The 27,549-nt window shown below is 34.8% G+C and overlaps 3 protein-coding genes and 1 long non-coding RNA gene across 10 annotated transcripts in view; 1 reads left to right on the top strand and 3 right to left on the bottom strand.

The window, feature by feature from the left end:
- Positions 1–51: 51 nt before the first annotated feature.
- On the bottom strand, positions 52–3,460 carry LOC119072054 (nucleosome assembly protein 1-like 1). Of its 3 annotated transcripts, none has more exons than XM_037177186.1 (7): positions 3,315–3,460; positions 2,940–3,027; positions 2,730–2,874; positions 2,200–2,667; positions 1,941–2,126; positions 1,766–1,879; positions 52–555 (listed from the first exon to the last, which is right to left on the bottom strand). In XM_037177186.1, the coding sequence occupies exons 2-7, from the start codon at positions 3,017–3,019 to the stop codon at positions 436–438; spliced, it is 1,113 nt and encodes a 370-aa protein (XP_037033081.1). In that variant the 5' UTR covers positions 3,020–3,027; positions 3,315–3,460; the 3' UTR covers positions 52–435. The 3 variants fall into 3 exon arrangements, with proteins under 3 accessions (XP_037033081.1, XP_037033079.1, XP_037033080.1); XM_037177184.1 differs by having other exon boundaries at positions 126–558; XM_037177185.1 differs by lacking the exon at positions 3,315–3,460 and adding an exon at positions 3,226–3,299 and having other exon boundaries at positions 126–558.
- A 1,781-nt stretch (positions 3,461–5,241) lies between these two features.
- On the top strand, positions 5,242–7,481 carry LOC119072052 (tetratricopeptide repeat protein 38-like). Of its 4 annotated transcripts, none has more exons than XM_037177181.1 (6): positions 5,242–5,338; positions 5,703–5,773; positions 5,882–6,041; positions 6,105–6,325; positions 6,384–6,590; positions 6,664–7,476. In XM_037177181.1, the coding sequence occupies exons 2-6, from the start codon at positions 5,747–5,749 to the stop codon at positions 7,429–7,431; spliced, it is 1,383 nt and encodes a 460-aa protein (XP_037033076.1). In that variant the 5' UTR covers positions 5,242–5,338; positions 5,703–5,746; the 3' UTR covers positions 7,432–7,476. The 4 variants fall into 4 exon arrangements, with proteins under 4 accessions (XP_037033076.1, XP_037033077.1, XP_037033078.1 ...); XM_037177182.1 differs by lacking the exon at positions 5,242–5,338 and adding an exon at positions 5,413–5,439 and having other exon boundaries at positions 6,664–7,481; XM_037177183.1 differs by lacking the exon at positions 5,242–5,338 and adding an exon at positions 5,454–5,632 and having other exon boundaries at positions 6,664–7,481.
- A 3,015-nt stretch (positions 7,482–10,496) lies between these two features.
- Positions 10,497–27,549, bottom strand: part of LOC119072050 (protein ultraspiracle) — a 32,695-nt gene continuing 15,642 nt past the window's right edge. Inside the window, exons 1-6 of one of the 2 annotated variants that reach the window (XM_037177178.1) lie at positions 21,176–21,473; positions 15,276–15,567; positions 14,656–15,013; positions 14,420–14,590; positions 14,103–14,340; positions 10,497–14,033 (exon numbers count right to left, since the gene is read on the bottom strand). In XM_037177178.1, coding sequence (XP_037033073.1) covers positions 13,783–14,033; positions 14,103–14,340; positions 14,420–14,590; positions 14,656–15,013; positions 15,276–15,567; positions 21,176–21,257 — 1,392 coding nt within the window. In that variant the 5' untranslated portion in view covers positions 21,258–21,473 and the 3' untranslated portion in view covers positions 10,497–13,782. Of the gene's footprint in view, positions 14,034–14,102; positions 14,341–14,419; positions 14,591–14,655; positions 15,014–15,275; positions 15,568–21,175; positions 21,474–27,549 lie in introns of those variants that run through there. The other variant, XM_037177179.1, reaches the window with a different exon arrangement.
- On the bottom strand, positions 23,796–24,969 carry LOC119072051. Its single transcript, XR_005086771.1, has 2 exons — positions 24,119–24,969; positions 23,796–23,953 (listed from the first exon to the last, which is right to left on the bottom strand). It is a non-coding gene; the product is annotated as an uncharacterized LOC119072051 (long non-coding RNA).

Here is a 27,549-nt window from a genome sequence, read left to right as displayed (position 1 = left end):
TATTATTCCAAATTGTGAACTGATCTCCGCCAGAAAAAACAAATCAGAAAATCGATTTCCTTAATTAATTTATTGAAACTATTCCAAGTCATGTAAACATAATTGATAATTGTTAAGCATTTTTAATCGTTGATTATAAAACGGATGCAGATGCAATACAATACAAGGAATGTGTTGACACATGTTCAGCTTTCCATTAATTTTTATTGGCAAATTTAAATTAAAGAAAAAAGAAATGTTTCGATCGAACGACATACGTTCCGAATCGACACAAACGATGATGCGTTGGAAAAAAGAGAGATAATAACAGAAATCGCGCCTTTATGAAAATATACCAAAAATTAAAATTTCGTTAAAAATAAAAGGAAGAAAGAAAAAACGTTGTGAACATATAAAGAAACAGTAGAACCAACAAGTCGTACATCCGCACAAAACTTACTGCTGTTGACATTCGGCCGGATTCTCTTTCTTTTTCGAACCCTTCGGTGCAGGTGGACCATCATCATCAGAATTTTCTTCATCCTCACCTTCTTCCTCCTCTTCCTCTTCTTCTTCTTCCTAAAATTGAAAGAGAAAATATTTTTAGATTTTGATACCAGTCGAGGTAGCAGTTGACCTCAAAGACATGAGTTTGTTAACGTTATAGAAACGGTTAATCAGCTGCTATCGATAAATAGAAAAGAAATAAATCTATGAGCTCTGTGCTATCTCAACAAACACTATGAGATGCTTTGAATATAAGATGGTAAATATATTATCAGACATGCGAGGCTCTGGTAGCGACACTGTTTCTCTCTTAGCGTTTGCCTACAATGACCGCGCGTCAAAGTTATTTGTGGTCGGTTGAGGTTGGTGAAAATATAACTTCTGGTTTGAAAACTGCGGTCTGATTTTATGAAATGCACTATTATCGCCTTGATTCATTTAAAAATTCAATGCAGATTATTTAAAGACGGTTGAACAGAGAACTAATGGATTGTCACACAATATATGGTGTGTAGAAAATGAAAAAAAAAATAGTGCGAAAAGTGGGCCTGAGCCTGAGCCAAATTAGTCGGATATAAAAGATTAGCTCCCAAATTGAAAGAACATTTCATATCATTTTAATGTTACCAGCTTAAAAGGGATACAAGCCATTATAGGCCTTTGGTACGTACAGGTCTTTCGTGATTATTTTCGAAACCCAAATACCATCAGAGGACATGCAAGAATTGACGATCAAATGATAATGAACTTTTGTACATCATTGTCAGTGTCTGATGCTTTAGAATATTTGAACTGATTCTTAATTTAAGATAGCCCTTGGGCCAAATTTTGAAAACTTTGAAACTTTGAAGTGTTTCGGACATGTCATTGTACAAGGTTTTTTAATATTCCCAACATTTGCTACTGTGGAAGATCTTAACCGGTATACGATGTTAACCCAAGTAAAGCTGATTTCGTAGTTTGAGCTAATCTTCCTGTTTGATTCGACGACTTTCGACTAATTTAAACAGTTCTTCAATCTTCAAAGTCCTAGATATACCGGTAGGGCCAGTTACCGCAGCTTCGCGACTGAAACACTTATATTTTGGTCTCAGCCATCACTTTTGGAATATTTTTTCTGATTAATGATAAACTGACACAAAATCCAAAACGACCAGACAGAGAAAACTTATCCCATTGATTAAACATCTAAATTCCATACACATTTGGAGAGTTGAACGGATGGAATTAAAGAAAAAACAAATTCTTTCAACTAAAACCAAACAAAAAAAAAACTTACATCAAAATCTTCATCATCATCGTCATCTACAATGTCGCCGGTGTAATACAGCAATGCCTTCGGAATAATTCTCGAACGAAGGAAGTGACCGATTTCGTAGTCATTTTGTAAGATCTGCGAAATGATATGTTCCGGTTGGCTTCGTCACTTTAACCGTTCATTAAATTCGACTTACGTTCTGAGTATCCAGATTGACTTTATCTTCATCCTCAACGATCGGCGGATTGAAGAAATTGAAGAACGAATCGGCAGGAACCTGTTTCGTAATGGTACGAACTGCTCCTCTAGCCTTATGCTTCTGCTTCTTTTTGATGGTCTTCACTGTGAGATTCTTTCCTTTGTTCCAATTGATGACGCACCCCTGAGGAAAAATTAAGCATGAAATTCAGTCAGTTGAGTTCGTCAAAAACAGACCAGTCTAACCGATCGCTTACCAGGCATTTGTAAATCTCAGGTCCTTCGAATGTGAATGGATGTTCCTCCTCCACTTTTACTTTCAGAAAATATTGCTTGGTTAGCACGGCGTCCGTAAAATATTCGTTTGGTGCGAAATGAAATTCCAAAATGTATGACATTGGATCATTTGAATACGAAATGGTTATGTCGGTCAATTTCTTCAGCAGATCTTCATCCGGCTTTTGAATCATTCCCGCAATCAATTCCGTTGCACGGAAAATGGTTAGCCAAAAATCGGGAATTCCTTTGACATCATCTGGATAATTTGGCTTGGCGATCGATATACCTTCCATTTTATCAGCAATGTCATCTTCACTCTCTTCACTGTCTTGCAGCTTCCATTCTTGTTCCTCGGCAGTCGGTTCGTATTCACCGTTAACGATTGACTTGCGTTTGTTGTTTAGCGGTTCGTAAAGTGATTGATATTTCACCTCTAAATTATAGACCTGCGGGAGAAAGATTCTCGGTTTCGACATCAATTTTTTAATGATAAAGCGAGCTCGGTTACCTCCTCGTAGAATTTGGCCTCTAAATGCATTTGTTCCAATTGGACATTTTTGAGCGCTGATATTCTGCCCTGAACCGGTTTCGGCAGATTTTTAACCATATGATGCAGAACTTGGCGACGCATTATCGCTGACATAATTCCCGCACTATACAAAGGGAAATCCGTTACATTTGATCGCAATTTTAAGAGTTGCGATAAAATTGTACTTACGAAAAGAAATCGTCGTCGTCTTCAACATCGGCATCTGCATTAGGCACTGCCTTAACAACACTTGTAGGATGACTGCTCATTTTCGAATCTTTAAAGAAAAAATTGAAAAATTATTTCCAAATCTTTCGCGAATTTAACGAGAACAATTAGTCGGAAACAATGCGAAGTGCGCAATTTATGAAATCGAACAAGCCAAAAACACGTGTATGGTCAAACAGCACAATGTTACGCACTAAATTCACACAAACTACAGTTTCGATTAAATAAACTTTCACACGCAACAAACCAGGGGTAATATACCACCAATATTAACCGGGTGGTTAATGGATGTATTGTTTTAAAATTCAGAAAACTTGAATATGATCGTCCACTTACCTTCAATTCCTTCCGACTTCAAGAGTGCTAAATTCGCAAAAAGACCGAACAAAAAATTTCACTGAACTGACAATCAAATTATTTTTTTCCAACAGAAAACGTCATGTTAGTTCTAAAAACTACGCGCCATGCGAATTCGGTCGTTCGATTTAGAATGAACACATTTTGAAAATACGTGGGACTGTTTTTGTACATTTGATTTTTAGACTGGTCCGATCAGTGCAGATGAAGCAATTCTTAGGCTAAATTCACAGTCACTCCACACATTTTTTCTATTGTTCAAACACATCATTATCAAGCAAACCGGAGGCAAAACGGAGTGAGTGTGAATTCAGCCTTAAAGGAAGGTCGTACCTACAAAATGTAACCAAAAATTCGAGATGTTCTTCTGATGGAGACATAATCATCGCAACTTAATATCCATTAAGAGCGCTTACCCCTTGGTAAATTTCTAGCCTACATTTGTGCACAAAAATATTTGTCTTTTGATGATTTCTCTGAAACAAAATCTTTTTTTGAAAAAGTAAAACCATTGAAGCATGCAAAAATGTGTAATGTAAATTACACATTTTTCAAGGGTTTCTCCAAGTGGGTAAAGTTACAACTTAAAAACCAATTTTTTCTTTAAAAGTAACACATTTTTGCATGATTTTATGGTTTTTCAAAAAAAGATTTTGGTTCAGAAAAATCATCAAAAAACAAATATTTTTGCGCACAAATGTAGGCTAGAAATTTGCCAAGGGGTGAGCGCTCTTAATTTGCATAGGTTTTAATTCACCATTGGTTCAATGACCTGTTAATCGTCTTTTGATTTTCGGTAACTATTTCCAGAAGAATTGCGAGTTATCGACAACGACGACAAATAATAATGAAATTACAAATATTGATACTAAATACCAACAAAGAATTTGTGTCAACATGTTAATAGTAGATTATTCACCTCTGTCCACATGTTTATTTAGACACTTGGAGAGTTATTGCATGAGCCAAAGGCGTATCTGTATCTGCGTGACCTCCCCAAAGTATACAGCCTTGCCAAAGGCGACACCCCAAGTGTCTAAATAAACATTTGGACAGAGGTGAATACGCTATTTTATCTACCGACGGCGAAATAATAGCACTTTTTCACTGCTATTATTTCACCTAGGTAGATAAAAGTACTTACAACAAAGGAAGTAAAAGATTGAAGGTTCGTTTGACATCTGGGAAAGGTAACTCGATAAAAATTCCAGCAATTTAGAATGGAAATATAATAAAGAAAAGTTATTGTTATTGTTGCCCCCTCTTTGGACATTAATACTCTAGACTGTATGCAGTTGGGGAGGTAATGCGTCAACTCACCACAGATACGTTAAAAGATAAGGACCTTTCGAAGCCAACAGCCTTGTACTCTTAGGTGTAATAGAAGCCGTAGTTGTGTCATTTTAGTCGTTGAACTTGAATCTGTATGGTACCGAATCTAACTACAATACAAATATGGATTATCATAAGTTATCCACGACAAAAATAAGCGGTGAACTGCGCTTCAAATCAATGAAGTTGCAAATACTTATATGAGAACTTGATGCTGATGATTAAACTGCTGAAGCTCATTTTAGTTTTAGTAAAACCAACTTTCTAATGACAAAAAAAGAGAATTATTGGGTTACTTCCTTTGATCTGACCGATACAAAATCATGTACTTCATTAGTTTTAGCATACATTTTGCTATCTAAGACCTCATGAGACAGAGCTGAACGTGTTTTTCAGACTTTTAGACTCGCCGGCTGACCTGTTTTCTTTTAATTGGTATGAAAAATTGGAATTTTGATTGAGAAACGGATGTAGCACGAGCAACAACTTTACACCTTACACCACAAAACTTGAAAATATTAAAGGCTTCGTTCAACTTAACGATCAGTTCTCATTTTTTTTTTTTGATTAGTACAAAAAAGTTTTGTTGACAAAACATTGTCACTAAAGGATGATAAGAATTTCTAGCAAAGAAACTTTGGACACCTAAGACATCCGCAATAAAATAATAAGTAAATAGCTTCTATTGCAACAAATTCAATATGATCAGTGTGTGTTTTTAAGTCGTTTACGCTGCAAGTGTAGTTGTAATCAGTAACTGAGGAGGATTAGGGTAGATATTAATATTCACTCAATTCAATACTTGCTTCCGTCCCTTAGATAAAAAGCACAGTCCAACAATTCTAAATAATTCTCGAAGCAAATTTGATCGAGTCCACTTAAATATAATGAAATAATTGCGAAAGTCACGAACATCAGATCGATAATCCAGTGAAATTATTAATCTCTTCTTTGTATACGATAATGTGCATGTCACGTACAGTCAATATTTTACAAACGAATCGCAAATAATTTCTTTCTTTCTTTGTTATCCAGTATACATCAATACGAACGTAGCAAAAACGAAACATACCTGCACGATGAGGGACAAATTTCGTGGCGTACTGGTAAGATTAATATTTAGTCTGGAGATAAGGCCACACAGCTATTTGAAATAAAAAACGAAAAACTCTCCAGTACCATAATCCGTTGAGCCTTGGTCTTGTCTTTTACAGGAATGGACAAACGAAGGCATTCCACTTGGTACCCAGTCAAATGAAGCTGCAAAGCTGTATGATGCCACTATCACCCAATATGTGGGCTTGTATGACGACGCTAATTTTAATGGCATCGGTGGCTCGTTGAATAAAATGCTCGAAGCAGATCCTGACTTTAGTGAGTTAATGATCGTGAACACCGTTGAGGGATCATTAAAAAATCGACTCTTTTGATTCATAGTCGCTGGTAAAGCGCTCAAATACGGTCTGGAGTTAATGTCAACGGCAGAGACAACGCGAATTAATAAAGACCTTGCAAAAAACGTTGACGATTTGGTAGCACAAGTTTCGTCAAAGTCCGACGCAAATTATCGAGAGAAGATGCATGTCCAAGCAGTTTTAAACTGGTCGCGAGGTAATCTCAATCAAGCGGCACAAGCGTGGGAGGATGTTCTTGTTCAGGTAACCTGGTAACCTATTAGAGAATAGCAGACATTTCCATTTATTTCTACGGAAACAGTATCCAACAGACATGTTGGCGATCAAGATGGTCACTGACACATATTTCTTCCTCGGGAAGCAACGAAAGCTACGTGACTCTGTAGCTCGTGTAATGCCATTGTGGTCGTCAGCAGACTTGCCGCTTAAATCGTATCTTCACGGCATGTATGCATTTGGATTGGTTGAGACCAACTTCTATGCTAAGGCTGAAAGCGAAGCTCGTAAGGTACGAAACAATCACGAAGAATAGCAACAAAATCTTTGCCGACATCTTGCAATTGTTTCGGTGTTCTTTTTAGGGACTAGAATGTGAGCCAAAAGATGGTTGGTCCACTCATGCACTTGCACATGTTTTCGAAATGGAGGGACGAGTGGATGAAGGTATTTCCCATTTGTCGACAACGCTGAGTGACTGGGAAATTTGTAATTTACTGGCAACACACAATTATTGGCATTGGGCATTGTACCATATCGAGAAAGGTGAACCCGAAGCAGCAGTGGAAATTTTTGAAACGGAAATTCGTAAACGATGCCACGAATCAGGAGCAATGCTCGACATTGTTGACTGTTTTTCACTGCCATTTCGACTACAATTGGAAAATCCTGAATCGGCTGAGAAACTGATTGGAAAGCACTGGTCCAATATTGTCGAACTGTGTGAGCCGCATCTGAACGATCATATTTTGTCGTTCAATGATGCCCACTTTATGATGGCCTTGTGCGGTGCACGTAAATATGCCGAGGCAGACGAGCTACTTGAAAACTCATCATCGGCTGAATGGATATCGGGTAGTGAGGTGAACAGACAATTATTGAAGTCAATATTAGCGTACAGTCGGGAACAGTACGAATTGTGTGTGGATTTGCTGTATCCTATTCGCTATGATTTAGTAGTTATTGGAGGCAGTGACGCCCAACGAGATGTGTTTAATCAGTTACTGATTGCTGCAGCACTTAATTCAACCAAAGCTGAGCATCGGCGATTAGTAAAGCAACTGATATTGGAACGAGCAGCATTAAAGCCAGTTTCTCCGTTAACTGATCGTCTGTCACTTAAATTGAATTAGAATAACATTATGCTTTGTATCAAGAAATTTATTAAACCGAAATTCCAATGCTCTTAGGTTTTTTATCGCAAATCATTTCCTCATTGCACAGTTCAGGGAGTGAAACTGAATTATTCTGTGGATCTTTCGAAGATACAATCGAAGAAGTTTTGATCGTAACGTTATTTTGTACAAAAACTAAAACTAATGTCAGAAACGATGATCTTATCCTCGTCCGGTTCTTTCGATGACAATTAGTAACAGTACGGAGTAGCCTTCCTCACACATGAGGCAAATTAGATATTGAGGTCAACAAACAATTAGTACCAAATACTGATTTGGTGGTCCTCTAGACCTATCAATTGCGAAATACTGTGAGTTACCTCAATTGAGAAAAGTTATTGTAGCAGCAGTGTAGCTATAGAATGCGTCATTACTGTCGTGCCCCAAAAACCGATAACACCTTGATATCCGAGTTAAATACTTACGTATGTAAGCAAGGCAGTAATGTCATATTCCCAATATGAGACACTGGCTTTACCGCATGTAAGACTTAAGTTAATGTCGAGAAGGGAGTCCAATAGTAAGAATATACGGTACAGCTGCGATAATTTCATACGAATTAATTTGAAAAGGGGGAATTAAGTGAAATTATTGGTAGTAGCTACCGTCTCGTAGAATATAAAAATGTTTGAATGTCATTGCTAATGGAGTCTTATTAAGTAATTAATCACGGTCAAGGAAAAGACTACTCTGTCTCTGTTTTAGTAAGAACTATTTTCGTTTTGGTTTACAACCAAAAAATCTAGAATTTACTTTAAATAGACTCATTCTATACCTGCTAGTACTTCATGCCAGTCAGTAAAAAATTGTATAAAAATCAACATCAATAATTCTACAGTCTCACTTATTACAAGAAATATTAGAAAAATTCCATTCTCACTGCGCACTGATGCCTCATCAAACACTTAAACATGGAGCTAACAAATAGCTATCTATGCGCGAACTGTAATGACATAGAAACAGCTAAACGCTTCTTATGTTATTGTCCAGCCTACGTAATAGCTAGAGCTAAGAGCTTAGACTCGTCCGTACAACATCATCTGAAGCCTCACAGCAGCATATTAGATTACCTTAATCGCACAGCTAAATTGTAGGTAAATTGAATGTTGGTACACACAACAAGCTCATTAGATATTTAGGTGTTCTTCACTCACTTAAACTAACTAACTAACTTGCATTCGACCCTAAGTTATTTAGAAGCCACTAAAGAATCAAAAGAACCATTAGGTAAAATGAAAAAATAAAAAGATTTTTCAGTGGGAGAGCTCAGAGCTTTTAGCTGTAAATATCACTATGAAAATGTTAGCTTAATCACTGGATGAAAAGTTACAAAATTTTTAAATGCTTATTCTCATGGCCTCAAAACTCAATTGACTTAAGATCATTGACACCATAAATCCGCTGAAAATTCAAAGTTAAAAAGTCAAACCGAAACACAGCATCGTATGTGTCATCATTTACTGATTAACCCAAAAAAGCATTCTGCACACGGGAAATAATTTGATATCTCATATCACGATGAGTAAAAGTATCCGATGGTTTCAGTCCGTATCCATCTGGATACTAGGCATCACATTACTTCCCTCGCATAGTAATCTACTATTGTGTAATTCTATTATACATTTCCAGTACATTTGATGACAAATTGAAGTTGGGTCTGGACAACCAAACTGCAGAAATAAAACGTAGAATTGGTGTTGCATGGGCAGCGTTCGGAAAACTCAGGCTAATGTTGAAAAGCAAAATGAACAATAGTCTGAAACGTAAAGTGTTCGATACGTATGTCCTTCCTGTGCTCACATATGGAGCGGCAACGTTAACGTTAACAAAGGCTTCCGAAAATAAACTAAGAGTTGCACCATGGAACGGAGTATGATTTGAATTACGCTCAGAGATAGAATGACAAATCAATGGATTCGACAAAAAACAAAAGTCGTTGATGTAATGGAAAGAATAGCATCTTTAAAGTGGAGCGGGGCGTGACATACAAAGATCATAAACTGGAGACCACCTAAAACAAGACCTAGAGGTAGACCACCAGAAAGATGGAATAATGGTATAAAGAGAACTGCAAGCGCAAATTGGCAACAAGTGGCAACGGATCGTTCGGAATGGAAGAGAATTGGGGAGGCCTACGTCCAGCAGTGGATAAAAACAGGCTGAAAAAGAAGAAGAAGAAGTACATTTCGGGTTAATCAACCAAAAAAATAGAGCAAAAAGAATGAAGTACTGACTGTAGAGGAAATAGTGGCGAGTCTGAGGTCCTATGAGTATTTCGAACATTCGAAACTTTAATTTTCCGTCGCTTATTTCCAACGTCGTTTAAGAAAAACGTTGTTCCTAACTTATGCTAAAAGACCTTTTTAGCGAATTTGTTAAAAAAAAAAAGGGTTTTAACATGCGTTAGGAAAATAACTATTTCAACATGGTCCCAACACTAGCATTTCACTTTTGGTTTTTTTTTGTGCGAATGATGAACTGCAATGAATTAACGTGATCCATTTTTATTTCAATTTCAATAAAAATATACAATAATCAAATATATATATATATACGTTAATATAATTAACATTTTCTTTCTTCATCTTCTTCTTCTTCTACTACATTTTCTTTTTCAATCTAATAATAATATAATAATAGGTGTTTTAATAGAGTGAATAATAAAAACAATTTTTTAATCTTTTCTTCTTTTTCCAATAAAATAATTTACAAATTATCATCTAATAAATACGAATTGAATTAAATTTTTCTTAATTGCCATTTGTAGATTATTTTCATTTTAAATAAAATTGTTAACAAAAAAAATCATTTTTTTTTCTCTCAACAAATTAAAGTGTCCTAAAAATGTATATCAATAAAAATTTTCTTTTCTTCTTCTTTTTTTTCGTGTGAGTTGTTGCATAGTAATTTTAATATAATTTTTCTTAGATTTATAATTTAACTTTTTTTATGAATTCCGTTAATTTACAACATTTAAAAATTTATTTTATTTTTTTTTCATTTTTTTTTATTTTAAATTTATTTTTTGCTATTTTTAATGTAAAGGAATTTCAAAATAAAAATTCCTTGATGAAAATGAAGAATTATAGAGAAGGACAGCAATATTAGGAAAAGAGAGGGAGGATAGACATTTTGGATCGATTCAATCAACAAACGCGCATGCAGTGTGTAAAGACAAACAATCTTAAATGAGAAGGGATTAACAATTTCATAGCAACATAACACATTGTCCTCTCGTTTTCTACTTTAGATCAGTAATTTCTTAAGATTGTGTGCAAACAATATCCAAAAAATGGAGATGAGTGGGCAGCGGGACCCACGCCCGATCTGAAGTATAATTTTTTTTAAGGCTAATAAAATTCCGAACCCAAAACTGTTACCCAAAAACTTATAATGTAATCGTCTAATTTTTAGTTTTCTTTCCTTTTTTAATCAGCTAATCACCTATCCGTAACAAAATAACCGAAAGTGTTACTAAGCACTGGCCTCGTTAACGTCCTCACGTGTAACGCTCGAATAGAAGCAGGGTCATACTCGAATCATTTGGATTTGAATACACAAGAGGTCATTTAAATGTAAAGTTTCCATTTTTCTAAATGTTTGCTCTACCCCAAGAAGCAAGAACTCCACAGAACCTAAGTTATCCTCTAACGCCGTCCCTCTGAAGCAATGTTATACTTTGCATAAACAGTTTTACCTGATGATGAAGACTCAACTGTTCGTATCGAAATTGTAAGACCTAGTTTCGGATGTCATGTGACTAACATGATGTTAGTGAAATGGCACAGCAAGTGCAAAATTGATTTTGATGTCGTGAACATATTACAGTAAAAAATCGTACCTGTTATTCATACAGGCCGTTTCAACAGACACACGAAAATTAGATGTGTTTCGCCTTTGTACGCATTTTTGGATTGAAACCGATTATTAAAAGATAAATCCAATCGCATCTAGCATATTCAGCTCCCTGGACCATTCATCTGTCCAGTGCGCATACTTCTTTAACAACATAATTAGGCACTCTCGATCGTATTAAAGCTTCCAATGGACCATGGTCCAATTGGTAGACACTGCGAAGGAGTCTATTAAACGCATAAACCGAGAATTTTCTTGCTGATAATCTTAACAAAAGACAATTTTCTTCAGAAATGTTAACAAAAATGAAAAAATCTTCTGTTCCACAAAAGTCTAGAAAAAACTAACAAGAAACGATATTGAATTCCATTCTGTAAAACTTTTTCACTATCGATATTATAGGGTGTCCGAGAGCTACAAACTGCTGCAATTTTATTGTTTTCTTGGAATGCTCATTAACATATTCGTTTCGTAAACAATGATTTAAAAAAAAAAGAACAAACAAAAAGCCACACACAATTATCTAAATTTAAATGAATAAAAAAAAAATCTTCTTTTTCGTAAAAATGTTTTTTTTTTCTTCCTATCACTGACGATTCGTACAACACATTGAAGATACCACAATCGAAAATCATTTTGAACACGCGCGTTTCGCTTATTAAAAATGAGATTCCCTTCTCACAAATGTGTGTTTAGATTTGTAACAAAAAACCAAAGTCATTTTCACCTTTTGAAATTCGTGTTTGTTTCCATTCGATTGGTTGTGTGTATCATTCCCATTTTTGTTGGTTTACGTTTCAATTTTTAATTTTATTTAAAAAATATAAATAACTTTTAACTAACTACAGTTTCATTTTGTCATCATCATCTTAAAATCAAATTCGTTTCTATTTAAACAAAAATACTGATAAATTTTGAATTTAAATTGCCAGTTATACAAGTTTCCTTTGCTTTTCTTTACTCTGTTTTTATTTATAATTTTTTAAATTATAATTTAATTCTCGTTCATTATATGTACAAATATATATATAAAGTGCAATTTTAATAAGCTTAAAAAGAAATTTATAAAAAAAAATTTTGATTTTGGTTACGCTTTATCTTTCCTACGTTTCTTTCTTTCTTCAAATTAAATTTGTTTTTTTTTCTCCCCGAATTCGTCCACAAATTAGTACGTTACTAAAGCAAAACGTTTCTTTTTTCTCGCATTTATAAAATGATCGCCTTGATGCTAATTTCCGGTTTTGATTGCTCTGTTGCAATACGATTGAATCTTGATATTTTCAAACATATTTCGCAGATTGTGTTTGATATAGCTTAAAATCAGGGGTTGAATACCGCGTCCAAACTTAGGCTTGAAAGGCACCAACACTAAAGTGAAGGACGCATATTTTGTTGATATTCAAGTAAAAACGTGTAGCGTTCAACCCATACAGCCAGTTTAAGCCTGCGTTGACCGACTTATCAACGTTTCAATGTAATATCGCTGTATCATGTGATTTTTCTTCAGAATTTCCTTTTTTTAAATTTAAGGACATACGTGAGGACCCATGTCGAATTATCCTAGACTTATCCGGTTTCTATGACGTATTTTCGTAAATACTTAGAGACAACAACCAATTTCGAATTGTTGATCCCTACATCGAAATCGGCACCGTTTGTCACAAAAGACTAACATATTCGAAGAGGAAAAATTCCCTGAAATTTTGTTTGTAGAAGGTTGACAGTGACAATTCCATCGCTACACAGGTCCAACCGATTTTGGTTGAAAATATCAAAATTGAACCGAATGAAAACTAGCCAACCCAACAACAGTTTATGATTCAGTAAAATGTATTCCAAAGAAATGAACCGAAATAATACCGACAGTCGACCAGTAGTTACAGTTCAAGAGTTTGTTAATTTCCGCAAATTCATTATTCGGTTTCTGGTTACTGGTTTAGATCTAAGATTTACACGATTCGATTGCCGGTTGCATTTGATTTACTTTTGTATCATGTAAATCAATTCATACGATGGAAGTCGAAAGAGGTTGCTGTGAGTGAGCTTCATCTTTCATAATTTAAGTACGGGCCTTAGTTTTTATGACAAGCATGTTCTCGGACCCAATTCAAAATCACATTTTCTTGAATTCAATCGATAAATTAGTTTAAGTAAAATCACGCACATCTCATGGTAACGTCAGCAGAAGAAGTTACTGCATTGCAAACTTTCTACGACTTCTCTGACTTCCCCTGATTAGATTTACCACCCTTACATTTCTTTTGGTTAAGAACAGTGTCCCCAAGGCACCGTCGTATTGGTTAAAAAGCAACTGAGATTAGCGATCAACGTCAACAGTCATTCGAAAAAAAATGATTGAAGCAACCGAAAATAAAAGAAATGGAAAGCCTTACCTAACATAAACTGTACACTCAGAACGTTTACAATAAAATTCCCCTTACTCGAATCGACATTTCACATCGGGGTGTCCAGCATTTCCACGACAAATGTCTCCAAATGCTTATCTCCAATCAGTCTAAAGAAGAATAAATGGTCCAGACATTTCAAGCTAATGGAACGCAACGCTGGTAACCGTAACAACAATTGAGCAAACCGTCCATCGTCACCCGAATGCTCAGTACGACAATGTTCGTCCAAGCATGAATAGATTTTCTCACGACACATATTCACGTCTTCCTTGCCTCGAACGGTTAGACCGCGGATGTCTGTGTGGATGGACAGTAAAAATTGATTGAAACAGAATCATTTGGCAAAATTAATGGCAAATTTCTTACCAGAATTGAAGAGAATTATTGCCTTCAAACACGTCAATTCGGATTTGTCAATGTTCAACCGTTTCATTTTAACACTCAGTTCGGATAAGATTCGATCGAAAATCGCCACAACTCCGGCTTGTTGGGCACTGTTTCGATGTAATGTGAAATTCGGACCCAAGCACATTAATTGAGGTGGTCGTACCGGTGCTCGTCGATCTATCGAACCATCTGGGTTTGTACGTTCCGCATCTAGGTACTGCAAAAAATATCACCGAATATTAAAGTGTGTGGACTTTGAGCACCATTCAAACCCTTATGGCACTCGTTGCACTTACCTCTATACTCCGCCACGCTACGGTAGCTATCAAGAGTTCATTCCATCCGGCACGGAGAAGTGTCACTTGGTCTTCTCGTTGCAATCTATCAAAGTACGGCATTCGTCTGGCATATTCGATTAGTTGATACAGTTGCTTGTTCACCATTTGGCACAAATGTGAAACAGCACCCTATTTTCCGACACAATTAACAACAATAAATCTAAAGAAACTAAACCAAAACCATCTTAGCATACCTTATACTCTTGCGGCACCATAGAATTCGAACCAACTCTCAAATATGGTATCGCATTATCACCCGTTCTCGATTCACTCATCTGTTCGGCCTCCATAATTCGATCTACAGTCAAATCACGCACAGAACTTGTTGGATTTAGGTCGTCATTTTGTTGCTTCGGTTGTAATTTTGCACCACGCTGCCTCTCCTCTTGCACAGCCTCGCGTTTCATTCCACAAACTAAACATTTTTGATATCTGCAGTACTGACAACGATTACGTTGACGCTTATCAATGATACAGGCTTTCTCTTCACGGCAGGCATAGGTCAAGTCTTTCCGGACGGTTCGTTTGAAGAATCCTTTGCAGCCTTCGCAACTGCGAATAGGAACAGAATTGTAAGATGAGATTAAAAAAGTGACTCAATCGAAGAGGGAGTAAATACAAGAGAAAATTTTGTGCGAGAGACTCGCAGTTTGTAAAAAAAATGGAAAATAGAAAATGTTCATTGAAAGTCGAGATAATATCTCACTGCTGATCCATCAAAATAATTCGGTTTTACATCGAAATTTTCGTCAACGTCGGAGACCTATCGATTTGTTTCTTCTTTATTTAATTGAAATGCCTACAGTTCGCTCACCTGTAAACTCCATAATGTTTGCCACTAGCCCGATCACCACAAATGGAACACAAGTGCTTCGATCCGCTCAGAGGATGATTGGGCGGATAGGCTGACATATTCTGTGTACCACCCGGTGATGTTGTGCTTATGTTTTGCATTCCGATTTGACTGTAACTGCCAGGACTGCCTGGGCCCGGTGAAAATCCGCCCATACTATTGCCATTCAACAAAGACGTATCCGGTTTCAAATCTGGTTTCAAATCGGGCGGCGATATGGGACCCATCTGGCCCATCAGCGTCTGATCTAATCCTGGAAATTGAAGAAAAATGTTTTGAATTGCAGAAATTTTGTTTCGCGTCACATTAAAAGGCGGGTATATGTTGAATTCAACAAAAAAAAAATCCAAATATCCAACACAGTAACCATGGTTTGTGTTGGTAAACATACACACCATATACCTAACGCGAGCTCAATAGCATGGATGGCATATGTAAATTTTTAATACACCTATTTATAAAACAGATGTACCATTTCATTCAAGTCATTTACATTTTGATCGAAGAGAAACAGAGACCGCCATAGGTGACACGTATGGTGCTCGAATGGGTACAAAAACAAGACAAATAAAGAAAAATACCATAAAAAGCGACTTGCGATTATAATAAAAAACAACTGTTGTGTGGCGTCGTTCTAAAAGGTGACCTTGACAATGCATTATATCATCATCAAAATTGTTTTCAGCATAGTGTATGTGTGTGTAAAGTGCTTTTTGGTTGGTGGAAAACATGGAGAAAAGAAGGATGCAAAGGAAAACATATGCGTTCATTATAGAGAATTTATTTAGGTCGAGTTCCAGCATTAGATTGAAGAAATTGGGAAAATTAAACGAAAATGCTATTTGCAGTTACTGCAAATAGTGGTTCATGGAGACTATTCGCAGTAACTGCAAATAGTGGTTCATGGAGACTATTCGCAGTAACTGCAAATAGTTTCTCATGAAGACTATTCGGAGAACATTTTTCTTAAAAATGGAGAAATTCGAGTTCCTTAAAAATGGTTGAAAATGACTGAACAATAGAATACAATCGTGAATCCACTGGCTGAAAAAGGTTTGAAAAAGTCTGTGGAATTCCAGTCCACAGTTACCAATTTATACTTTAAATTAAAGTCTTTAATGGTATACAAACTCTACGCTGTTGGCAATTATATTTCACCAAAGTTATCAATAGCATAGTATTTGAATTCTATTAGAATGTAAATTGGTAACTTTGGACTGTAATTCCACATATTTTTCAAACATTTTTCAGCCAGTGGACCGTATGCTCTTTTTCACTCATCTTAACGTACTTATAGTTTTTCTATTCTTCACTTATAATTATAATCGTCTCTTAAACAAATCTTAAGTACAAAACTAGTGCATATGAATGTTTGAGAATTTTTGTACCGAAAACTTTCAAAATAGAGCCAGTGCAAACAATAATCACATCGCACTTGATAGTTCGATAAAGCAAAATTACATTCTGAACAATTCCATTGATTTTCTTGATGTTAGCTAATTCATTCTGCAGTAACTGCAAATAGCGTCGGTCAAAATTAAATCTTCGCCTTTAATCGTCAAATTCAAATTGAAAATCATCAGCTTCATTAACTTTCTGCCTTAATCAACTCCGCATTTTCAACGTTGTCGAGATGCACTAGAGTTAATTTGTTCAATGCTTGGTCCCCCCAACATGAACGTTTCCAGTTTTTTCATTCAGGGCTTTCTACATTGAAATAAAATTGTAACTCTGAGAAATGAAGGTTTTTTTTCGAAACGACCAACCAAGCTCTACTGGAGACGTAGAGAATAGCTGAAAGATCAATGATAGTACAAACCAGGTATGGTCTGTCCATCCATACAAACCGGAGGAAATAGCGATTTCATACAATCACCTTTCAATAATTTTCACTGAGAGGTAAGTTTGTTTATATGAAATCGCTATTTCCTCAGCTCTATACAAATTTTGACATGAGACCATACCTATAGAGTACACTTTCATTGTCAAAGGCGGCATTTGATTTACCTTCCGTTTCTAATATGCTCCCCACAGTGTCAATGACATCTACAGCATAAAATCAATGAGAGCGACTTGTAAATAATCGGTCTATTGCCGAGAGTTATCTACATCTTTCCAGTAGCTCTTTCGAATAGTTACGTGCATATTAGAGTTACGTAGATTCTTCTTCTCTTTGTATTTTCATAATAAATAATTGAGTTAATTTCGTATAACCTAACTAAGAGCTTCACCGAAGAGATTTCAGATGCAAATGACTATGATTACTGTTTTCACGAAATTTTTTTTTTGCGGTCGGTAAATGAAATATAATTTCATTGCAGAACATGTTGCTAAGACCAGTACTTCTATGACAATTCGGTTCCAGAGAAAATCTTTTTTTCAAAAAGACATCCCCAGACCTGGTTATGGTTAATGGTTCATAGTTTATATTACAGTATTTTCGAGGAAACTACTTAAACGTCCTCACTGACATCATGGGACTTAAGCATTTATAGTGTCAGAATTTTGAGGATTTTTTTATTTCTTTAAAGATTTTCACGGAATTTTCTCATTAATTTTGAAATATTTTAGAACGAATTTTCAAACATTCCTTTTGAGTGTGCAAAATGAAGGATTTTCTACCCTTATGCGTCGTAATATGTTTTCACGTTAAATGTAATATTTTACTTCTTGCGCCAACACAGCAATTTCTGAACATCAATTAACGACACAACAGGGTGTTATATTTAATGTGGCATAACATGTGGATCAAAATTAGGTCACAATTCACCTTCCTTCCTGCATTAACTACAGTCTATCTGATGCACTTTTTAACACCACATTTTTCATTACGCGTGACACAATTTCTATTGTTCAAACTTTTCAAATCGATATCTCACGAAATGTTTTTTCTCTCTTTTTTTTAGCATAGAGTCAAGCTAAAAACATCATAGTTTACCTCTATGAAGTCGGAAAAATCTCATAAAAAAATGAAACCAACTGAAAAGCGCATTTTTGTGTGCATATTCGGTAATAATATCGTCACGTCACGATAAAGATTGCATGTCTGTGCTGATAAGGAAAGGTCAATTCCAATAAAATATAAAATTTTTTTAAAAAAATACATAAATTATACACGGCTTTACGGCTGTGTACTGTAAGGTCATTGTAATCAAACTCAATTTAAGGTGAAGTACATTATGAAATATTAAAAAAATGCAATTCGAACATGTACAGTAACGCTGGTTTTGTTTCAATTTTCTGATGATTTTATGCATTCAGCTTAATATACACCGAAATAGAACGATTTAATGTGTAAATAATGAAAATCTACGGTTTATACATTTCCACCCAGAGGGACACATAAACATGAAATTCATTCAGAATGTGTTTGCAGCAATAGATGCACTATTTTACCTTGACCTAAGTCATTATTTATACACACATCTTTGCTCTAATTTTGCCTTTATTGACTCTTGACTAGTCTTTATATATGTACGGAAAAAAACCTTCATACATGCTATATCATCCATTCTGCTTTACTTTCTTTTCAAGGATTTTTATTTACTCAGACATAAATGTGACGATAGCGGCAGCTATATTGTGTATATATAAGTTTCCAGTGCTATGTATAGTTATAATTTCATTCACTGTTCAATGGATGATATTATTATATTGTGACATGCATTGTCGCTGATACATACAAAGGTATGTACAATAAAATGCGTCAATAAAATGATATAGATGGAACCGAGTCTAAAGAATAAAAGTTGTTCTCGTCTGTGTTAAAGACAAAAAAAAATTGTGTTAAGATAGATAAGGTTGAATTTTAAAATAATAAAAATGTCCCATTACGAATATTTTCTGATAGATATCAGAATTTGCGTATCGCATAAGTTCGATTTGCTTTGTGCAGAAGAAGAGAATTTCTCCTGGAATTTCTTTTCTATTAAAAAGTATGAATGAGTCGAGGGGTAGATAATGCCGGAAAATTTTGTTACATATAATAACACATTGAATCCGAATATCGTAACATTACCGAATCTTGTTCTCAGTCATTAGAGTTCAATTAATCGCCAAAGCGAAATCTAATTAGAATTCTAATTTTCCCACCAACTGCGATTTCACCTCTTAATAAGAGGCTCTTATTAAACGCAAATCGTCATCTGCTATCGAGATTGACGTTTAAAATAAGCGACAACTCTGGCCATAGTATATTGTAATATACAAAGATTTTGAAAGGCATTGAACATGCAATGAAGTAGTAGATTTAGTTTCAAACATTTTACTTGACTTAAAAGAAAAGAAGTAGCAGATTTAATGCTTATACCGCGATTCGTTAAAGTTTAAAATTTAAGGATTTTATCAAAGGTTTTATAATCAAATGGAACCAAAGTGGTGTTTATCATAAAGGTTTTATTAGTATTAGTTCATCATCTGCTCTGCTATCGACAACGGCAACAAAAAAACGATGAGTTGTGGATAGCCTTTTTGATTATATATAAGAATGTTTGTTAAAACAAACGAAGTAAACGATTTTGAATTAAATACATACTTTGAGACACCTTAAATAAAAGAAGTAACAGATTCATTGATTGCCGTTTCTAAAAGGAGTCTAAAAGGATTCACATTAGGCCAAAAGTAAACATTTTCTAGATTTTCATGTTTAATCGAAATTTATGCGTGGGAAGCCACAAGAACTACTTAATCAGAACATATGTGGCATTTCAATGTTTTGGGATTGTAGAACTACGTCTAGTCATTTGCCCCTCGCGTACATTTCACGAAATTTGTGATTGTCTTCGCAAAGATTGCAAAAAAGGTCAACCGTACCCTCTGATGTCTTCTAAATATATTTATTCGGGACAAAAAAGTTCAGTAGAAACTAAGAAATAATTCAACTCACAACAAATTCAACAGCATTATGGGAATAGTTCCATTTGACTCTCCGATAAAACTTTTGCATCCAGTGGCAAACAGACACAATATTATGATACATAGTAGATGTCTGATTTGGCATACTAAATGCAGTGAGGGAATTTATAATTCCAGAAAAGTTTCTTTAGACGATCCCAGAATTTTTCGAATAGAATATTGATTTGAGCTAGGCGACCTGCAGCGAATTTTAAAGTATAAGGAAAATTTGTTTCGCCTTTCACTTAAATTCTTTCGTTAAATTACAAGGATCGCTTCGATTCCATATATTTTTTGCTACAGACAGACAAATATTTTTATTATGACTTCCCATCGATACCTTACGTTAAACACAATTTTTACAATTGGTCGAATTGTTATTGTCATTTTATCGTCAAATACCTATAGTAAGTGAAAATCGATTGTCCATAAGAAGATGTTATTACCCCGAGCCTTTTTTTCATATAACAATCAATAAATATACTACACGTCAGTACCATGTCTATTTGGTTATATTGTCTAACAAAGATGTGGATTTGTTCATCTTATTTGACCGAAAGAAATGAAAATGCCTCTGGGATACACGACACAAAAGGTGACTGTTATTGAAAAAGTAGAAGAAAACTGGCAAGGTTAATGACATGTGAAATTATCGAAAGAAATAATTTGGGCGATTTCATTCAAATAATATATAACAATAATATAAGATAAGTTCAAGAGACAAGGGCTTAGAGGCTGTAACTAAATAATGTAAATGACGGGACTAACTGTTCCAACGAATTACGATTAAAATCCAATTCATTTCACTTTCAGTAAATATTCCATATTTATGGAAATTTGAATATGAATAAAAAGCGGTACAAGAAAAAGCATTAGCATCAACCGAATTATTAGACATGAAATATATTCGCAATGTTAAATAAAACTTTTCGTCATTTTTTTTGTGTTTCTTCAAATTACTGACTTACCTGCAAAAGTTCGGTCCCATAATTTCCCTTGAGATTGAATTATGGCTGCCACAGACAACATTGGTTTTTCTTTTTTCAACATTTTATTGAAATAATCTTTTTATTGTAATTTTCCTCGATTTGACTGATTGATTTACATGGTAAATTATGTACATACATACGCATATTTATCGCACTGTGATTTACATGTATATGGCAATCGTTTGTTCACATTTTCTTTTTGTCTTTAGTTTTGATTTTCAAATTTATTTTAGTCTGCGAAAAATTACCATTTTTCCCCAGTTAAATATTACTTAAACTGTTGGACACACAAAACATTAAGCATTCCGTTTAGCTTTAATGGTCTCATTCATAATTTAATATTAGAATACAGCCAACCAACGAAATGATAAAATAAACAGAGCGACCTCTATGTAACACCGTTTTTTAATAATAATGTAAACGGATAGGTATCATGCTTCACGTCTATGTCTATTTTCGATATATTTGCAAAACGCGTAGCACCTCACCTAACTAACAATATAATGTTTATCGCTGGGAAGTCCAATACAAACATTTATTTGTATTTGATAAACATTATCACTTCAAACAATCGAAATCTGTATACATTATGTCTGATATATATGACAGAATTCTGGTTATCTGTAACGTACATTTCATTAAAAGCATTTCGTTAGCCATGATCTGAATTTTTTTTCTTTCTTTGTATATAGCGTACACGTACACTACAATATTCATATCGGTTAAATTTTGCAGCAGCGAAAGTTCACGGTCAATGATTAGTCTTGTTATTTAGAAATTATGAGCAACAAATGAATTATTGGAACAACACTATGTGTGTATGATATTAATACTATAGTTAAGTCGTAATACGTCATTGTCGCGGGTCTGTATGTCTGGTAATGTGAAAACGGAAGACAGGATTAATTTTTCGAAAATGAAAGTTAAATCTGTCGATGTAAGCCAAGTGATTTTTTTTTGTGCACGGTTGTTTTCACAACCTTTCAGAAACAGCTAATCATCTGTTATCGACAACGACAAAATAGTTGGTGACCTACACTTCCTGTGTTCGAATGCAGTAAGTTTCACGATTATCAAAATGAGGTAAAAGATTTTTTGTTAAACACTACGTGATACTTTAAACAAAAGAAGTAACAGATTTTATGGTTGTACGGTAATATTTTTCTAATTGCTAAAATGTTGAGGAAATTCCATTGTCGAAATGATCAAACTCCATCCAAGATGTTGGTAATTTCAGAGTTTACATTTACATCAAGCTTTGAAGGCTTAGAGACAGTCGTGTGGAATCAAATATATTCCTCTACTTACTTGTTATTTCTTTATTCCTATACTGACAATATTACTGTACATTAGGTCTACAAAAGATGTAGAAGAAATTAATATCTTTAAACATCTATGCTAATACACTCTTGCTGTAGGTATTTGTAGAGAGCTGTATCAGAACAGGTCCTCGTTCTACAGTAACTTTAAAATTTATATTGGAACAAAAATTTAATTTCTTGATTCGTTCATACTAGTGGTCATTCAAGTAGTACGTACTCCCAAAATTGACGATTTTTGACTCACCCCCTCCACCCTCGTACACCTAAAAGGGTCAAATGTGACCCATATTTGTTAGAAGCGTACGCCTTTGTCGAACACCTCCTCCCCCCAAGTGAGTACGTACTACTTGAATGACCCCTAAGCAATTCCGTATTTCGCTTGAGGATGTCCTTTGTTTTATATAAATGAAGTTAAGCGTCCGCGAACCTGAACAAAGATTTCCTTGAAATTCGGCGTTAAATCCGACATTCGAAGACTACGTCCGATACTTGAACTCAAGTGATTGTTTGGTAGTGGCCAGATTCGATATTTTATCAATCAATGTCATTGTCTATCAGCCTAGCCGTTCTATAGTGTCCTTTCGCTTAACACAAAAATGAAGTCTTCGATGAAAAATAAGTGCTGAAAATGATGAAGATTGCGCACGGTTGGGGTATCCAATGAACGAACTACTTTACAACCATTCCTTGTTACTGGCGAAGTGTATGGTGACCTTAACGAGCATATCTGATTGACTCAATTTATTTACTTGTCAGTGGAAAATCAAGATTACAATTCGAACAATAGTACGATATTTAACACTAACTTGACTTGCTAATTCAATGAATAAATTAATTTACATGCAATAATTGATAAATATCGGAAATGATTGTCAAAATGTCAGATATGCAATCAAGTCATTAAAAAAAAACCGTTCAATTTGAATTAATTGCGCGACAGAATCCCACACTTACAAAGTAAAACCGATAGTCCGGTTAGTTTAGTCACGTTTTGTCAGAGTCGAATGATTTTATTAGTAGGTTCGACGTGAAACAGTAGCGCCGCAATAATACACTTATATTCGCATAAACTAAACCAACAAGGTCGTCTGATCATTCTTACGGATAATTATTGCTAACCAACGATATTTTTATGTGATTTTAATGCAATCAACAGAATTTTCATTTCGTTTATTCTGTTGCCATTTTTAATCTGTTTTCAAATTTATTTATTTTCAACAACAACAAAAAATCCCTCACGAAGTTATATTTAACACAATTTGTGCACATCATCCTCACCGTCATTCAGTAATTTTTTTTTGTTCTTCTTGTTTTTTTATTCGTTTGAGCATATGTTAAAAACGCCGAACCAACCTAAACACGTCACATGTGTTAACAGGGATTCGGATTGTTTAGCAAGCTAATATTTTTCTTTGCATTTAACTCCTTTAAAACGCTAAAAATTACAGATTGTGAAACATGAACGTTCCAATAATTATAATCAACAGCGAAGAAGAACATTATCATATCGTTATCACATCAGATCATCAGATCATTGCGAACGTTGTGTGCCAGCAGTTTAATAAATTTAACAAAAACAAAGACAGTAAAATCAATCAACCACAACAATCGAATCAACTATAAAACTGCTTCAATTTATAAACAGTCTACATAAAAGGTCAACCATATGCAAAAATAGTAAAATTGCGTTTCATTTAATCGCAATAATTCTAACTTGAAAATCACACGAAAAACGCAGATCGAATGGGTATGAGAATTTTTTTTATTATAAGTATTATATTAACCGGCAAGATGCAATTTCAACCGAACCGACTACCCGTCCGGCTGGAAGAAAACTGCTCTAATGGTGTAGTGACTGGTTGTGTTATATGTGCTCATATTGGTCATATTTTTTAACATGTTTTTGTTGCAGTCTCGCTATATTCTAAATAGAATCGCACACCACTACCAGCGTAGATGCACTAAACAAACAACGAAAAGCTGTTCGTGGTTTGACGATATTACTCATTCCGTGTAACATCAAAACAATGTGCGGTTTCCTCTTATTTAGAGGAAAAAAACTCTTAGCGCAAATTCAGAGTTTACGTCAACAAGACTTGTGTGTATATAAACTCTTCATGACTAGAACTTAGATGTTGTAAGTACACATCTGATGGTAGTGTCTGTTATTGTTAAGGGGGCTATATTTTGCCATCGACCAAATTTCAGACGAAAATAGTCGTTGTTTCAAATTGTAGATTAGGGTCCATCTAACGTAATGTACGCAATTTGGGTCGTTGTCTGTAATGAGCTTGAATTAGTCACCTAACCGCAACATAAATACCCCTCTAAAATTTTAAATTGCGTCGAAGCACATGCAGTCTAGTCGTCTAAAGCTCGTGTATATATATGTTTCGTTTTGAAGCATTATATACAGAACGGAGCAGCACACATAACCACGACAGTGTACTAAATAAAATTGGCAATGAAAATATTTGCACATGTGCAATAGAATTTTTCATTGTTAAAACGAAACTACCACAAGCTTAAAATGCTTAACACAATGTATATACATCTGTGGATACGTGGAGTCCGCAAAGCATTTAATTGAATTTTGAATTTTTGTTTATCTTTTTTTTTAAGAATTTTTTTTTTCTTTTTTTTGTAAGATTTTGCAGTGTTTGTGGCGCAGACATATTAATCTACAAGAAAACGTAGGATTTTGTTACATTAATCGATTAATCGATTAACTGGTAGACTGCTAGCATCATAAATTATAGAATGAATTTTCAAGTTTTGAGTATTCACACAGACATTTATCCTTGCATTTATCATTTAAGAAGATTCATCACGTGATGATAAATAAAATTGATGATGCAGTACCATAGTACCAATTTGAGAGAAACTGAAACTAAATTCGTCTTTGGAATAACTTGAAGCAAAACCAATCTCATTCGATAAGGTCTCAAACCACAAATGTTTCCAGAAACAACACTGTATGCATTTTTTATAGATAAGGGTTTGTCAAATCCACGATGGAATCAATTTTACGAAAATCCAAATTTTAATAATAAATTAAAGGAAGAAATTTGTGTGCTACGTCGTTGTTTTTCTTTTTCCTTCTTATAAGTGGAAATAATAAACAATTTTTGAATTACATTACCGGTATTACTGACATACATTCCGAGCGTTAAACTTTAAGTTCATTATAATTATTCAGAGTTGTAGCTAGGACAGTAATTCAGCGGTGGTACGTCTAGAATAATGAATAACTTTCATGCTCTGTCTTTTAATGTTTAAGAGTCAATTTGCCAAAACTTCGAACAAATTAAAAACAAGCCATCGGCGATTTTTGGATGGTATACATACAGTAATTGAATCAGGGGACCCTTTTGAGTCATTTGCGACAAAAAAAAATTCTCGAAGTAATTATGTTTTCACGCCAGAAATCATGAAAAAATGGTCTGCACCAGGGTGACCAAAATAGTTTTTGTTGCATATCACCGACAATACGTAACGCATTTATCTGAAATTATGGTCATTGGCAGAGGTGTTGACGCCGCATATGCTGCCAGAACATTTCGAAATTTTTCGTATATGTGGTGCAGGAGCTATTTTAGTGGAAAAAAATTCCAACTTTTGGGCAGTGTTTCAAAAAAAAAACAATGATAGACTTGGAAGATATGGGTGTCGTTGGTAGGTAGTGACCTGGACCTCTACTACTCATGACACCATGAACCTACCGCGGCACGACTTTCGTTGAGCTTCAATTTTGATTGAAGTGTAGTAACACAAAAATACGCGGATCATTTGTTATAGATTTCCTTTTTATGAAATTAAATGAAATGAAATGATCTGTGAAATTTATGTTTGAAAGAATGAAGTAATAGATTCTGATAAACACCAGGCGATGTTTTGAATGCGGAGAATAATAGATCATTGTATGGCTATATACTTGCAGTTTCTATAAAGAGCAGTTCACTTACTATGAACATTTTCGCATTACAATTGTTGATAATAGATCATCTTCAAGGCCGTTTGAAATGCCATCCACGTCAAAAAAAATCTCATATAAATAAATGAATGAACGAAACATTTAACGAAACTTAAGTGAGGCTACGTGTGAAAGTACCGTATCTTGAAGATGGTGAGTCGTTTGACACCTGTCAGAAATTGATATTCATCTAATATCGATAACGACGACAAACTTCGACAGTGAGCTCTGATTAGCAAAATATTAATGTTTATCAATTAAGTAAAAGATTTTTTTTCCAACACTAGAAATAGCTCAAACAACAGTAATAACAGGTGCTACCATTACATCAGCAAAAAATTACCATTCAAAAATTCTAAATGCCGAGCGAGAGGAATGCAAAAATGAGGCAAATAAAATAGTTTTTCCTGTTCGCAATCGGTGAGCATTTTCTCCTATCACTATATAAAAGCTACAAACTCGTCCTATCTACACATTTTCGCTTTTATTCAACCATTGTTCGTTTGATCTGCTCAAAATTATCAAAATAACGTAAAATTATTAAACAATAATGAGGCTAAAATGCTCTTCACCTTTCCAGGCCTTCCGTTATTCAATGCTCATCAATCACGGAAGCATATCTTTAGTATAAAATACGAAACCCTTGTCTATGCCAACTGTGGGTCAGTGGAATTTATTGCTGGCATAATGAAAAATGATCAATTCTGGCTTCTGGGAATATTATTAAAATAGGGAAAATTGGTTGGTGTTTTCGTTTTATAATTAACACAAACAAAAACGCCCAACCTTTGTGTTTGGGTGTTCATTAAATTTCCATATTTCACCATAGTCAACCATCGTAGTCGACTGTAGTTATTAATTAACTTAACAACCATTAAAGTAAATGGTTATAGTTGTCACAACTACTTTTCTCGATGATTAATGTCCGGACACCTATTCAATTGACAACGAGATTGATTTCCTTAAGGCCAGTTCATGGTCGCATATATCGCAAAAATGTATGCGAGTATGAACTGGCCTTTTAAGGCCAGTTCATGGTCGCATATATCGCAAAAATG

The sequence above is a fragment of the Bradysia coprophila genome (assembly GCF_014529535.1).
Source record: "Bradysia coprophila strain Holo2 chromosome IV unlocalized genomic scaffold, BU_Bcop_v1 contig_5, whole genome shotgun sequence".
Taxonomy (NCBI): domain Eukaryota; kingdom Metazoa; phylum Arthropoda; class Insecta; order Diptera; family Sciaridae; genus Bradysia; species Bradysia coprophila.
Note: the sequence above shows the minus strand (reverse complement) of the source record. Positions and strands in the feature narration are given on the sequence as shown.

Coding starts and splice junctions, on each gene's coding strand:
- LOC119072054 (XM_037177184.1), bottom strand. CDS start 3,019: ATGAGCAGTCATCCTACAAGTGTTGTTAAGGCAGTGCCTAATGCAGAT. Junction 2,875..2,939: donor GACGACGACGATTTCTTTTC/GTAAGTACAATT, acceptor CCCTTTGTATAG/TGCGGGAATTATGTCAGCGA. Junction 559..1,765: donor ATGATGATGAAGATTTTGAT/GTAAGTTTTTTT, acceptor TTTCAATTTTAG/GAAGAAGAAGAAGAGGAAGA.
- LOC119072052 (XM_037177180.1), top strand. Junction 6,042..6,104: donor CGAAGCAGATCCTGACTTTA/GTGAGTTAATGA, acceptor TTTGATTCATAG/TCGCTGGTAAAGCGCTCAAA. Junction 6,326..6,383: donor GGGAGGATGTTCTTGTTCAG/GTAACCTGGTAA, acceptor CTACGGAAACAG/TATCCAACAGACATGTTGGC.